Here is a 14,324-nt window from a genome sequence, read left to right on the forward strand (position 1 = left end):
TAGATCACATTCGGCAATGTGCCAGTAAATGTTTGGTAGTTTATTTTGAGATTCAATTCTGTAAACAGCAACTGTAATAGAAATTTTCTGAAGATATCTAGCACACAAAACCTGAAGACAGACAGACATTGGGAAAAGTCTTTTTGATTACTGTATAAATGTAACAGTAAGGAAATCAATACACCAGACACAAATTTGCATTTTCCTTATTATGGTTTATAAAAGTATACATCCAGTAAGTGTATGGAATACATTGGACTTTGATTCAGCTGTGAATCCATGCTTTATCCCCATATAAATTTGCTATGATCACAAAAGAAGATGGAAAATATTTATAAAATCTCATTAGCCTATTTAACTTATTTTGTAATCTCGTAATTGACTTTTTGTTTTTCCGTCCTGCTTTTCTTCATTTTATTACAACATGCTTCTTCCTACCAGACCTCCCACTCTTTGAGCCCATCCCTTCCCTATGGAGACTGAACATTCCTTTTTTCCTTCCTACAATACAATTCCTCACCTCCTACTGCTTACTCATACCACTGAATCCTACTGTCTCAGATACCCAGCCCACTCTTGTAGAAATAAACTGCTCGTTGAAAGTGTATCATTACTTTCTTAGAGAAAAATACAGAAGAAAGCTGTCATTTATACAAGTCACAATTCCCCTTTCTTAATTTTTTTGAAAAGAGCACTAATTACTAAAAAAAGTCTCTTGCTTTTGCAGTAACTTTACTATTAATACATAGAGGTCATAAAATTATTCTATCTTCCTGCACAGCATTCACACATACACAAAGCAGTAGCAGAACCTCATGGGATTAAAAAAGCAGTTATTAAATTGCACGGCCAGCGAGGATACCAAGTTGGCAGGAGTCAAAACTCTACAAACAAGCATTCAGAAGGACCGGGATCCACCCAAAATACTGTCCCACACCCTCTTCTTGACCAGAGGCATGATGGGTATCTCCTTGTGCATATGTTTTGGTTCTCACAGGCAGGACTAAGACAGCTTGCTTCTGTCCATGTTAAATCCCAGTACCTACATTAGTTGCTCTGTCTGACTCCTCCTAGGGGAGACACAGAGCATGTAGGGTTAGTTAACGTTGTCTAGAGCAGCATTAATTAATTCTTCTAGGCTATGCCGGCATTAGTTCATGCTGCATGGAGAATATGCTGCTTATTGTGGCTACTCTTCCACTCCCACCCCTACTTTCTGGCCTCACCATAGTGCAGTAGACCCTGGAGCACAGCTAAGTTGCAGTGCTATCTGCAATATCCTTTTACCTCTGGTACTTCAGATATAATGGAATGAGCACAGGGACTGGCAAGAACTAATCTTGGCTCCAGATGTGCTCTGGGATCTTGAACAAATCACAGCTTCTCTCTCTCAGTATCCCCATTTGTAAAATGGAGACAACGATTTATTTACATAACCTGACAGGGATTGTAGCAAAGCCGAGACTCACCGGCATAGCGCCTCCTACTGGTTGTCTGGGAATTAGCTCTTTTCCAGCATGCAGAGTGCCCTCTGCAGGCCGGTGTCTCGCCTGCTGCTGGCCCCGTGTCCCTCGTGGACCGCGGTGCCCTTTACCTTGGGGTTCTATCCTAGCAGTACTCCCACACTCTGGGTCTCCCCTCCCAGAGGAACCCCCACCCTCTACACCCACCTTGCCTCAGTGGCTACTGCCAGTCATCATCTAGCCCCTGTTCACTGGGGCAGACTGCTATGTAATGGCCACTCATCATTGGCAAGGGGGTAGGACCTGCTGCCTTTGCCTATCCCTGGGCTATATCTCTGCAGCCCCAGTACCTCAGTAGGCCTTCACCAAGGCCTGCAGCCTGGGGTTTTACCAGGCTGGAGTTCCCCAGCTCCCTTGCCCTATTCCCCAGCACTGCTCTAGTTCAGGTACTTTCCTCTCAGACAGCTAGCCCTTCTCCCTCCAGGGCTAGAGAGAAGGGCTCTCCCTCAGCTCCTGGCCCCCAGCCCTATTAGCAGGGCCAGCTGGGCCCTAATTGAGCTGGCCACACCTGTGGCGGCTTCCCCAATCAGCCTAGCTGGGCAGCGTTTAACTTCTGCTGTCCAGGAGTGGGGCAGCTGCCCCACTACAGGGATGTTGTGGTATTTCATCAGTTACTGTTTGTACAGCACTTTGAAAATGTAAAGCTCCATGTAAATAAATTATAAGTCTGACAGTTACTACCACCTCCAGAAATCTAGCCAAAGCAGCAGATGGTTATATGGCATCTGCCAACCCCAAAGCACCACTACAGGGTCCTACAAAATTCAGCATTCAGCTCTCTGAAATACTTTGTCTTTCTTACTTGGTGGTCCTTGGCCAATTTCTGCTCTCAGTTGCCCGCACGCAAACCCAGAATAATTCTGGTTAAATAAATGAATGGAATTATTCTGGAAATGAACAATGATAACCAAGAGCATAGTTTGGTCACTTTCCCCTATCTGCTATTTTTGGCACCTTTAATAACTATACCTCTTCTCTGCATGCCTTTAGCAAATAACCGAGGGCTAGGTTGTAGAACCCTGAAGTCTCATGGATAAGTACTTACTCACACAAGTATCCAGCTCAAGTCAATACCACTGTTTGCATGAGTAAGTGCCCACTAATGTAAGTAAGAGATGCTTTGTACTAGCCCTCAACTCATAGCTCTTGTTCACAGGAGAATGAAGGACTCAGAATCCCTGCCTCAAAAAAAGCCCACAATCTAAACACCTCAGACACATGGAGGGTGGGATGGGAACAGGTACAGCAGGTTAGTGGCAGAGCCAGCCACAGGGGTGGTGAGTTATATGGGCCCGTGGTGCCCATCCTCCAACAATATTCAGGGTCCGGGGGCCCGGCTCCACCAATGTTTGGGGTCAGGTCTCTCTCCCGGCCCCACCTGCCACCACTGCATGCCTCCCCCAGAGCGTCCCCCAGCCCCGCCTGCTGCTGCCACACACCTCCCCCAAGTGTCCCTGCCTGCCCTGGGCAGCTGCCCTGCCACACCATGATGTGCTCCCTCACCGGCCGCTGCCGGCTACAACAAAGGGAGCAGCAACGGCAGCAGGCTGAGACAGCCGCTGTGCCTGTAGAGGGGGCAGGCGCACACGTGATGGCAGCTCCCTTGGCACCCACCACAGGGGAGGCGAGGGGGCTTCCTGGACCTGAGCAGCTGGGGGTTGGGTGAGCGTCGTGACACCCTCCTTCCCCCTGCCGCCACCGCTCCTGCCCCACGCTGGGCAAGGGACAGCCCTATCCCCCACTAAACAATGACAAAAAGTCTTTGCTGCCTCCTGCAGAGCATCGCAAAAGAAGGGGCTACATTTTGTTTTCATTTAGAAAGTATTTGCTTTTGAGGGTTATTGATCCAAGAGTGCTTGATTGTTTCCATAGTCAAGAGTATTAGTAAGGTTGATATTCTTAAATATTTTTTTATGATAGTGATATTGTGCAATATAGGGAAACTTAAATGCTTATTGTGTCCAGTCCATTTTTACATTATTTTAAAAAATATATATGGGCTTACAGGGTGGGGCGGGCAGGACTTGCACCCATTCTGGGCACCACCAAAAATTATAAAACCTGCCGCCCCCAGCCAGGAATATAACCCCAGTGTCCTAGCTCACAGTCTAAGGTCCTATCTACTAGACTATGCCACCTATATTTCCTCAATAACTCTCCAAGGCCTTATATCACTAGCATTTTTCTCTGTTTCCCACCATTGCTATTGTCTGTGGCACACAACGTTAGGAATCTTGAAGGCTTCATTCACAAGTTAAACAGGAGGGGTGAAAGAATGGAGCCCTATGGAAAACTGCATGAGAGTGCCTTGGGCAGAAAAGCAACTGCCCAAAACTCTGGGATCTCTGAGAGGAAAGGACAAAGACACTCAAGAGAAAAATCCATTTACCTGTTTTACACCTCATGGTCAAGAGCAGATGGCTGATCTGAAAGACTCAGCAATGAGACCTAGGGCCTGATTGTCTATCATGGCCAAGGTGTACTCAGTGAGTACAGGAGCAGGGGAGTGTCAGGGAGGAGGAAGGGAAAGTGGTTTGGCCCCTGGATAAGTTTAGAGCAGTCCTTAGGCTGTTCTACTTACATTTGGACCACCTGTGCCCCATAGGGGCTATGGGCTGATCACAACTAGAATGTAGCAGTGTTCCAACCCAAGCCCTGCTCACAGAGCACCCCAAAATTTCTTCTACCCTGGGTTTTCAAGGGTGAGCCTACCAGGTCCATGCAAGTCCTTTTAATGACAGTATTCCCCAGGGTGCAGATCCACTGCCTTAAAATGCTGTGGCAGCATAAGTGACTTTAAAGGGGACCCTAGGGCAACAAGAACTGGGCTCCTACTCTTAGTCAATTGTCAGGAAGAGTTCAGCAGCCGAAGCATTATTCATACTATACCCAGGCCTAAAACCAAACTGACAGAAGTCAGACCGTAGCATTTGTTATAAAACCACCATACAATATAATTAGCAGCATTTTTGCTCAGGAATAGGTAGAGTAGGATACTGTGGGTCAGAGCCACAGGGGCTGCTTGTGTACGGTATGCCTGTGTTATCTAGCCAGTGCTGTCAGTCACTCATTTTCATGAGCAATAAATATGTACTAGAGTCATCCTCCCCCCGCCTTCCCCACTGCAAGAGCTAAAAGAAAAATATTTTTTGAACCATTGTAACAAAGATCCAAAGGCTTTTTCTACGAGCTCTGACCTACTTCTCTCATTCTTACTGAGGGGAAGCAAACACTGAAAGGAGCATTGTCAAAACTGTTAGATCTAAAAATAGACCTACCTTGGCAGTGCTCCCATCTACATAGGCTCACTTTAAGGCCTGCAAATGGATTTTCCCCACCCCAAGCAATTCTCTAGTGAAGCAGGAAATACAGACACCATGAAACTCGCTAATCCAGCCATTCCACTCATTACCTCGTAGGTTAATTATACTGATCTAAAACTAAGCCCCATGCTGTACTAGTTGTCTCCCTCCCCCGAGCCATTCAGGTGTTTATTCTCTAACACACAAAGGAGCTACACCAAATCTCACATTTTGTGATTGCAATGCCACCCTCGCCCAACTGCCCCAACACGGAGGAAAAGGTCTCAGGTTTTCAAATCCAGTGCTGGGTATTTGCTGTACCAGCTAAATTCCTGGACACTTGACTGAGTAAGGCCCTGATCCCGCAAGGAGAGCTATGCAGGTGGACCCCTGACCTTAAGGTACGAAAGAAAAAAAATAGCTTCCCTCCACTAGTGGATACTAGACAAACCAGGTAGGAGGTCTGTGGCTGACTAATTTCCCATTCCTTTCTGGGGTAGGGATGCATAGGCTGAGAAGAGTGGAGCAGTGAGGGATAAGTAATCTCTTGGCTTCCTGCAGGAAGTAGGAATGCCACATGGCTCCAAAACCTCCTTCCAGCTACAGAGCACCACCTGCCCTGTTGTTGCAAGGGACATTGCTTATTTGTTGCCTATGACACATACCCTATATGCAGAGACTAAGAAACATTTGGTAAGACAATAAGTAGGATTTCAAGCACTGATCACACAAAGAATCATATACACCTCTACCCCGACATAATGTAGCCCTCAGGAACCAAAAAATCTTACAAAAAGAAGAACAGGAGTACTTGTGGCACCTTAGAGACTAACAAATTTATTAGAGCATAAGCTTTCGTGGACTACAGCCCAGTCCACGAAAGCTTATGTTCTAATAAATTTGTTAGTCTCTAAGGTGCCACAAGTACTCCGGTTCTTCTTTTTGCGGATACAGACTAACCCGGCTGCTACTCTGAAAAAAAATCTTACCACGTTCTAGGTGAAACCGCGTTATAATGAACTTGCTTTAGCCTCGAGCATCTCCATTATTAATAGTCCCGCCCCCTATCCAACCCCCACCTACTTTCTGCCCCTTGACTGACCCCTCAGAACTCCTGGCCCATCCAACCCCCATCCCTAATCACCCCCAGGACTCCCACGCTGAGCCGCGCGCTGCACCGGGCCATGGCGCTAGGACTCGGGGAGCTGGTGCACAGTAATGCTCACACCTGCTCGACCACATCAGCTGGAGCAAGCCCCGCAGGGGCGGGGCAGGGGAAACTAGCCCAGCGGCCGCTGCCCTGTCCGCAGAGCATGCCCAGCCCAGCAGCTGAGCCTGCGAGGGGGAGCGGGGAGGGCAGCCTCACCCAAGGTGCCCACATGGGGCCGGGGAAGGGTGAGCCATCAGTAGGTGACTCCTGCCGTGCGTGCCCGCGCTTAACCCATCTCTCCTCCTCCACAGAGCCCCACGCAGGCAGTCTCTGGTGAGGAGGCCACGGCCAGCTGCCTGCCGGGGCACATGGAGCCCCTGATCGCGGGCAGGTAGTGCGGCGCGCTATGGACCCAGAGAGCCCACCCGGCACTGCTGCAAGCAGGGCATAGTCTGCCAGCCAGGCCCGCTGTGTGCTGAGCCCTCCAGTGCCAGGACAGGGGTGCTGTCTAGGACGGGCACCTCTCCCTGCCCTGGATCTGCAATTTCCCCGCATGGACCAGTCTTCCCCAACTTCTTGGCACCAGCTGGAGCCCGTGTGACGTTCCCCAGCACTGCAGCTCCCCTCCTCGGGCTGTGGCTCCCCCCTGTTCCCTGTCCCCTGAGGCCCTCTGCCCCTTATCCAACCCCTCAGCCCTGGCCCGGCACCCTTAATCATGCCGCTCAGAGCAGCGTGTCGGAGCCAGACATGCTGACCCGCTGGAGCGCTGCTTTACCGTGTTATATCCGAATTCGTGTTATATTAGGGTAGAGATGTACCTCAGTGTAAAAGTATGATTTTATCCCATGAAGAAAACATAAGCCTTGCCATCCGTCCATCCTCCCCACTTCCCCCCAGAGAGAGAGAGAGAGAGAGAGAGAGAGACAAACAGACACTTTGAAAAGCAGGTAGCCATCCCACCTGGTAGTATGTGAGAACAGCAATCCTTCCTCTCTCACACATGCACAGTCACAGAGAGAGGGGGAGAGACAATCACAAGAAACACAAATGGAGGGAAAGACAAAAAGAGGACACAAAGAAGAGTGGGGACACAACTGGAGAGAGATACAGAGAGAAGGATATAGGACAATTTCAGGAGCTGAAGCAATCAATAGAGTCTACATGGGAGAAGAAAAACATAGGGATGCCCAATGGGAGAAGCTCATTGCTTTTGCCAGGGGGAAATAAAGAGAAGAGAAGCCCCAAATCCCCTTAAGAACAAGAGAAAGGCTCTCTGCCATTTCTCTCTCCCCTCCCAGGAAGATGCTGGAGGAAAGGAAACAGGATTATCATCCTCCCCTAAGGAGGGGGAGGGCTTCTGCACACTGGTGAGGCTTCTGTCCACTCCAGTCTAATCTCAGTCACCCTGCAAAATGCAGATAGCTCCCAGTGAGATAGAACCTGTTGAGGAGGAGAGGCTTGGTGGGTAAAATATCTAGGTTCAATTCCCACCTCTGCCACAAACTACCCATATGACCTGGGGAAGGCCACTTAATTTTTGTGCCTCAGTTTCCCCATATATATAATGAAAATAATATTCCCCTACCTCACAGGGGTTTAGCAAAGCTTTAATTCATTAATATTTATAATGCTTTTTGAGCTCCTCAGATGGAAGGCACTGCATAAATGACAAGAATTATTAAAGACATGAATGGATTTAGGAGACAGAATAAGAAGTGTTTAATCAAGTGAATAAAGAAGGTTTATAGAATGCACCATAGTGGGGTTTCTGCTCGTGTATGAACTGGAGCACTCCCAAATGGCAGTCTGTTTCATCTCTTTACCCACCAAGCGCACACACCCAGTTTGCATTGCATTGCATTGCTAACCCTTTTTGCCACAGAAGCAGCTGTAATTAAGCCAAGACTCTTCATCTATCATGGTTCACAAATAAAAAAAAATAATAGAGTTGCATCTGCTTAGATAAGTAATTAATCTGGCCTATACAGAGTTTTAAGGACAAATTCTAATTTTAAGGCAAAATGACTAATTTTGGGAGGCCAGCTTTATTTAGATACATATAACCATGTTTTCAGAAATAGCGACTAGCACTGGGTGCCTGCCTAGAGAAAACCAGGGCCTGATTTTCAGAGGGGCTGAGCCACCACAGCGCCAAGCAGTAGCTGAAATTTAGAACCTGGATCCACATTTTTCAAAGCGGATTTTGGGTGTCCAGTTTGAAACAGCGTGGGCTTGATTTTCAGTGACGTAGAGCACCAGCAGCTCCCTTTGGGTAGGTCTACACTTACCGCCGGACCCGGAGGTAAGCAATCGATCTTCTGGGATCGATTTATCATGTCTTGTCTAGACGCGATAAATCGATCCCAGATCAATCCCAGAAGTGCTCGCCATTGACGCCGGTACTCCAGCTCGGCGAGAGGAGTACGCGGCATCGATGGGGGAGCCTGCCTGCCGCGTCTGGACCCACGGTAAGTTCGAACTAAGTTCGAAGTGGGGGGTTAGTGTGGACCAGGCCTTTGACTGTGAATGGAGGGGCTGATACTTAGCACCTTGGGGGGGGGGGGGAAATCAAGCTCAGTGTTGTCTTGGTAACCCAATAAATGAGGCACCCACAATTAAAGGATGCTTTTCAAAACATTAAGCTGGGGCTTAATGACTGACCCAAGGCCACAGAGAAAGGCAGTGGCCAGGATGAGATTAGAATTTAGGAATTCCCGATACCTAGACCCATGCTTTGTGTACTAGAATATACTGCGTCGCAAGCAAGCAAGCATGAATTTCTGAGAGGGACAGTACAGAAAAAATGAGTTTATTTTTCCTAGTGTACCTAACCACAAATTCTCTCTCACCTAAATCTCCTTGAAGTACTCAGTGGGAGCAAAACACAAGTGCTGCTACATACACGTAGTCAGTTTCTTAGAAGAGTTTGGCTTCTAGTTAAGCACCTAAATAAAGTGGTCAGATTTTCAGACGTGCTCAAGTACGCAGCAGCTGCCACTTCACTTAGGTGTTTCTATGGGAGCCGGGCTTTTATTAGTATTTATTAAATCTGGCCTGTGGTGTATGAATTTTTTCCCGTTCTCCACTTGCCGGAGTGGGATACAATAGCATACTCTGGCACCCATATCTTAGAAACTCCCGCTAATACAACCAGATTTACATTCACTTTCTATATTGTGATTGGAAAGCATAATAGTGTCACCATATTACACTTCAGAAATTTAGAAACTATTTAAGGTAACAGGAGATAATTATAGCATCTGCTTTTGCATTTAAAAAAAATATGGGCGGGCAAGATAGGAGTGGTGATACGGAATACTCAATTCATGCTAAAATAGAAAACCTAGATATTTTTTGCGATATGCATGTGCTGCTCAGCTGCCTTTCCTGTGTGTAACATCAGCACCTTGGAGCCAGTTCTGAAGTTTTTTAACTGAAAAATACCAGTTGCAATGGAAAGAGCCCAGGTAGCCTCAAGGAAGGCCAGGTAATAATGGCTAAAGAGGCATAGGCAGCCCCCTACTATTCTGGAAATAAAACAAACCCACCCACAATTCAGAGCCATTCTTTGTTCCCATGGCCACCTGATTATACACTCCAATTCAGCCACAATGTAATTAAACACAAACAGCTACATATGTCAGAAGTCAAAACACTGGCCCTTCTTGGGGTGAATTCCAGGGGCTAGGATTTCAATCCCTGGCCTAGCCAAGCACTACTATAAGAGGAGGGCGTGAATCATATGTATAATCTACCAGCTCTTCTAGCATAAAGGGGGTGGGGGTTGAAAGCAAAGAGACGCGGCGGAGCTCTGGGGGAGGAATCCCCCCTCCAGCCCAGCCAGGCTAAGGAGGGCAGGTTTAGCTGGCACGACTGGGTTATGGGCTAGGAGAGGGGGCGCTTCTCAGGCACCTGGATCCGCTGGGTGCACTCGCCAGCCAGCCCACGGCATGTGGCCAAAGCCCCGCTTACCGCTCCACTTGGGAAGCCTGGACTGATGCCTTCCCCGTCCCTGCTCCGCGGGGCCAGCCCCTCGGCTGCTCAGGTGAGTGCCAGGGGGGAGGGTCCCCCGCAGAAGCAGCGGGCGCTTCAGCGTGCACAAGGACAAGGCAGGGGAAGGGGAGCCCTTACCTTCCACAGCCATTCTCTCAGCGCTCGCCTAGTGCATGCATAATTCGTCTGCCCAAGGCACTGCTCCTCTAGCCCCCCCTTCTCCCTCTCTCTCCCCCTCCAATGTTTTCTCTCTGCTCATCTGCGACCAAGACGATCAACCTGCAGCTCTCACGCTAACAAGGGGTAGCCGGCGCCCGAGGCAGCCTGGGATATGTAGTCCCCCAGCTGTGCTTAGGCAGGGGTCCATACAGCCCCAGGGGGAAGAGCCTCGCTTCACGGTCGCACATAATGCCCGGCCCAGAGATCAATATCGCAGGGAGGTGGGAAAGCGCGCTGCAGGTTTTGCTTTGATCAGAGACTAGACGGGGGAGGGGAGAGAACTACAAGTCCCGAAATGCAGCAGTTCGGTCTTACCGGAGAGCTGGAGTGGGGCTGTTTGATTGAGAACTTCCTTGTCAAATTAGGGAAGGAGACAGGTACGGGCAGAAGGTGGGGGAGGAAGATTTGGATTTGTGAAAAAAATGCCTTGTATTGATTTGGGGGAGCTCGCCACAGCAGATTGTGACCAGAGATCTTGCAAAGCAAAGAGCATCTGTTCCCTAGGCAGTTGCTTTGCAGCTGTCAGAATGCAAAATGGTTGCATTAAATCTGACTTCAGCACTCATTTTAGCAATTGCATGCTAATTGACAAAATAAAGTGTGAATATTTTCTGATTTGGATTGCCTTTCTAGGCTCCATCTATCCCAAGTCCATCACCATAGTATCTAAGCTCCTTGGGGATGGGGCCTCTTTTCATATAGCACTGAGAACACTGACAATGTTAAATAAGTAATAATGCTTTCATGCAATCTAGAAATTCTTTCCTTTCCAGTGCTGTCATATACCAATTCAATAGATGCTAGCATGGAAAAATGAACATCCTCTAATCGGCTTTATTTTGTAAAATCTGTGGGGCAAGGCCATCTTAATGATGTTGCTTAATATAAAACTGGACTTAATTCTTAAAATAAAATATAGTTTTCCCCACAGATTTGTACTGTATACATTAATAAATGTACCTATTCCCAGGGCCCATGTCGGCGCCCTCTACAGGCTCCCACACTTCTTATTTATTGCTTATTTCAAAATGTTTCAGACAATTTCACATGAGGGGTGGGATTTTTAAAAGTGCTCAACATTGGCCTAATTCTGTTTCCAGTTAAGTCAATGGTAAAACTACCATTGACTTCAGTGGGAGCAGAGTTGGACCAATCCTGAACACCCACCGCCCATCCTCAGATGAATAATTAAACATTCTGAAGGGGAGGAGAAAGCCTCCTTGACTCCTCACAAGAGATGCGTAACTGTACTTCTGTGGGTCACAACTGAGGGTGCTAAATTCAGGACAAACAGCTGAGAAATAGGGCAGACACACCCCAAGACTGGTGGCTAATCCCCCCATACCAAACCAGCAACAAAAGTGAACTTCTGTTTCATCGCACTGGCTAACAAAAAGTCATAAAAGCAGTTTCCTTGGGCATCCCAGAGTCCTTATATTACCACTGAAAACACAGGGTTTAAAGGTGTTTCCAACTGGTTCTTTACAACCAGTCTCATAAAAGAAAAGGTTCTTCTGATCCCAAAGGACCAGCCACACACCTAGATCAGTATATAACTTAGATCTTACCCAAAAATCATGCTGATGCCAATTCTTTAGTATCTAAAAATCTAAAGTTTTATTCACAAAAAGAAAGAAAGTTAAAATTGGTTAAAGGAATCAAATACATACTGTAATTGCAAAGTTTCAGAGTAGCAGCCGTGTTAGTCTGTATCCGGAAAAAGAACAAGAGTACTTGTGGCACCTTAGAGACTAACAAATTTATTAAGTTCTTGGTTCAGGCTTATAGCAGTGATGGAATAAACTGCTGGCTTAAGTCAAGTCTCTGGCTGCTTCCAAATCATTGGAAGGTCCTCAGTCCATTGGTTAGAATGTTCCCATTAATGTAAGTTCATATTCCAGAGGTTTCAGCAGGAAAGAGGAAAAATGGAGGTGTTTCCAGGGCCCTTTATAGCTTCTGCCATGTGAAAGGAACCCCATTGTTCTTATTGTGGAAAATTACAGCAACAAGATGGAGTTTGGAGTCACATGGGCAAGTCACATGTACATGCATTTCACCTAGTCACAGCAGGAAATCTCATTAAGTATAGACAGGCATCTCCCATGGTCCATTGTCAGTTAAATGTTCTTTTGATGGGGCACTCAATTTGAATAGTCCCTCCAAGATGTGCTGGCTAACTACTTTGTGGGCGTTATCCCAGGAGCAAACATTTGAAATCCAGGTATAGAGCCAATACTCAAAGGTGAAATACAAAAATGATACATGTATACAGATAGCATAATCATAACCAGCAAATCATAACCTTTTCATAGACATCTTACATGCCACATATTGTACAAAATTTGTTGCAAATATATAGCAGTTGTTGCAACAATGATCTATATGGTCATATTTTAATCAGATAACGTCATAAGGTGTGAACTCCATTAGCAAACTTGGGCCCTGATCCTGCAAGGAGCTGTTTATGGGCAGATCCCTACTTTTGCACAAAGCCCTGTTGGAGTCAATGTAGGTTCATGCAGGGGTCTGCTTGCATAGAGCTCAGTGCAGGAACTTAAATGCTTAAAATGTATTTTAAAATTTGGAGGATATGGTGTGATGGTTCTCAGAGTATTCAGGGCTGTGCGTCACTTTGTTTCTCTCTACCTCTAGAGAGAGGTAGTCTTGCCCGTGGTAGCTGGGTGTTAGCTCCCTAACACCACCAGCTTGTCAGCCACTCAGGCACTCTCTTCTGAGCTATGCCTTCCCTGTTTTCACTTCAAAGATTAACAATAGGTGCACCTGTCCCTTTGAATTGTTCCCCTATGGTATTCAGCCATTGACACTGGCCTCTCACAGAAGCCCAAGATCCTCTGCCCCTAAAAGGACCCGTGTACCTCAGTTTACCAGTTTTACCTTAAACTACCACTGCTATGTAACACACAGCACTTATAATAAAACAGGAGAAAGTCTGTTTAAGAAATAATAGATATTCCACTAGAAACAAGAGAGAGTGATAGAAACAAATGTTTACAATACAAAACAAAATCATAAAACATAAACTAGTGCCTATACTTATTAGTTGTCACCTTTCCTATCTAACAAACTAGGTTTTCATCCCAAACTTCAGTCTGTTGCAGAGCTGGCTGGCTTCACAGGGACCAGAATCCAAACATTATGAAAGACACCCCTGAGCCACAAGATGGTTCCTCAGTGAATGGATACAGAGTACTTCTCCTCACTCTGTGTTATATTGAAACAGTCTTTCATCTCTATTCATAGACAAAGTAAATACCTGTGTGTTGTAATGTTCCTTTTTTACCTCCAAGTGGTTTCAATTGTTTGCAGTTGTCTCTGATGGTTTTCCTCTGATAGTCTTGGGATGGCACAAGGCTAGGCAATTCAGATTTGCATTACATCACCAGGAGGAGGTGCCAAATCTCTCCTGCTTGACTGAGTCATCACCAAGACTAATTATTTCCTGGTGAAGAACTTTTACATCCAAGACCATAAAGCATACTTTCAACATAGTTACATTATTCCATAAATATTACCTGTACATATATCTCATGATAATGACACTTGGTAAGTGAAAAACTTTCAGTAGATACCTTATATGTTGGATAAATATAGCAAAATATCTTGCAAGTTATGTGTTTGATGGGTTCAAAAAAGAACTAGATAAATTCATGGAGGATAGGTCCATCAATGGCTATTACCCAGGATGGGCAGGGAAGGTGTCCCTAGCCTCTGTTTGTCAGGGGCTGGGAATGCAACAGGGAATGGATCACTTGATGATTACCTGTTCTGTTCATTCCTTCTGGGGCACCTGCATTGTGGCCACTGTCGGAAGACAGCATACTGGGCTAGATGGAACTTCGGTCTGACCAGTATGGCTGTTCTTATGTGTAGTGAGTTTGTCAGGTCTGAGATAAGAGTGGTTTGCAAAGAACAGGGGACCCTTTGACAAGGGGTCTCCATGTCACATATGGGGATAAACAATTGAAGAGAAGCAGCATCCACAAGGTTATTTTGTCAAAACAAAAGCATCTCTTGGTGGTTCGTCCCTTAGGCCACTACAGGTTTGGAATCCTATTGCTTAGTGCACTGCTGGAAGGTACTCAGTCTCTATGGTGATGAGCGTGGTCTAAGAACCAG

General features: G+C 46.5%; 1 protein-coding gene across 2 annotated transcripts in view; it reads right to left on the bottom strand.

Annotated features, from left to right (window-relative positions):
- Nucleotides 1–10,247, bottom strand: part of SAMD12 (sterile alpha motif domain containing 12) — a 224,960-nt gene extending 214,713 nt beyond the window's left edge. For both annotated transcript variants that reach the window (XM_034763510.1, XM_034763509.1), the window contains exon 1: nucleotides 10,107–10,247. In XM_034763510.1, coding sequence (XP_034619401.1) covers nucleotides 10,107–10,119 — 13 coding nt within the window. In that variant the 5' untranslated portion in view covers nucleotides 10,120–10,247. The remainder of the gene's footprint in view (nucleotides 1–10,106) is intronic.
- Between the last annotated feature and the right edge of the window lie 4,077 nt (nucleotides 10,248–14,324).

Source organism: Trachemys scripta, chromosome 2 (genome assembly GCF_013100865.1).
Source record: "Trachemys scripta elegans isolate TJP31775 chromosome 2, CAS_Tse_1.0, whole genome shotgun sequence".
NCBI classification, from domain to species: Eukaryota; Metazoa; Chordata; order Testudines; family Emydidae; genus Trachemys; species Trachemys scripta.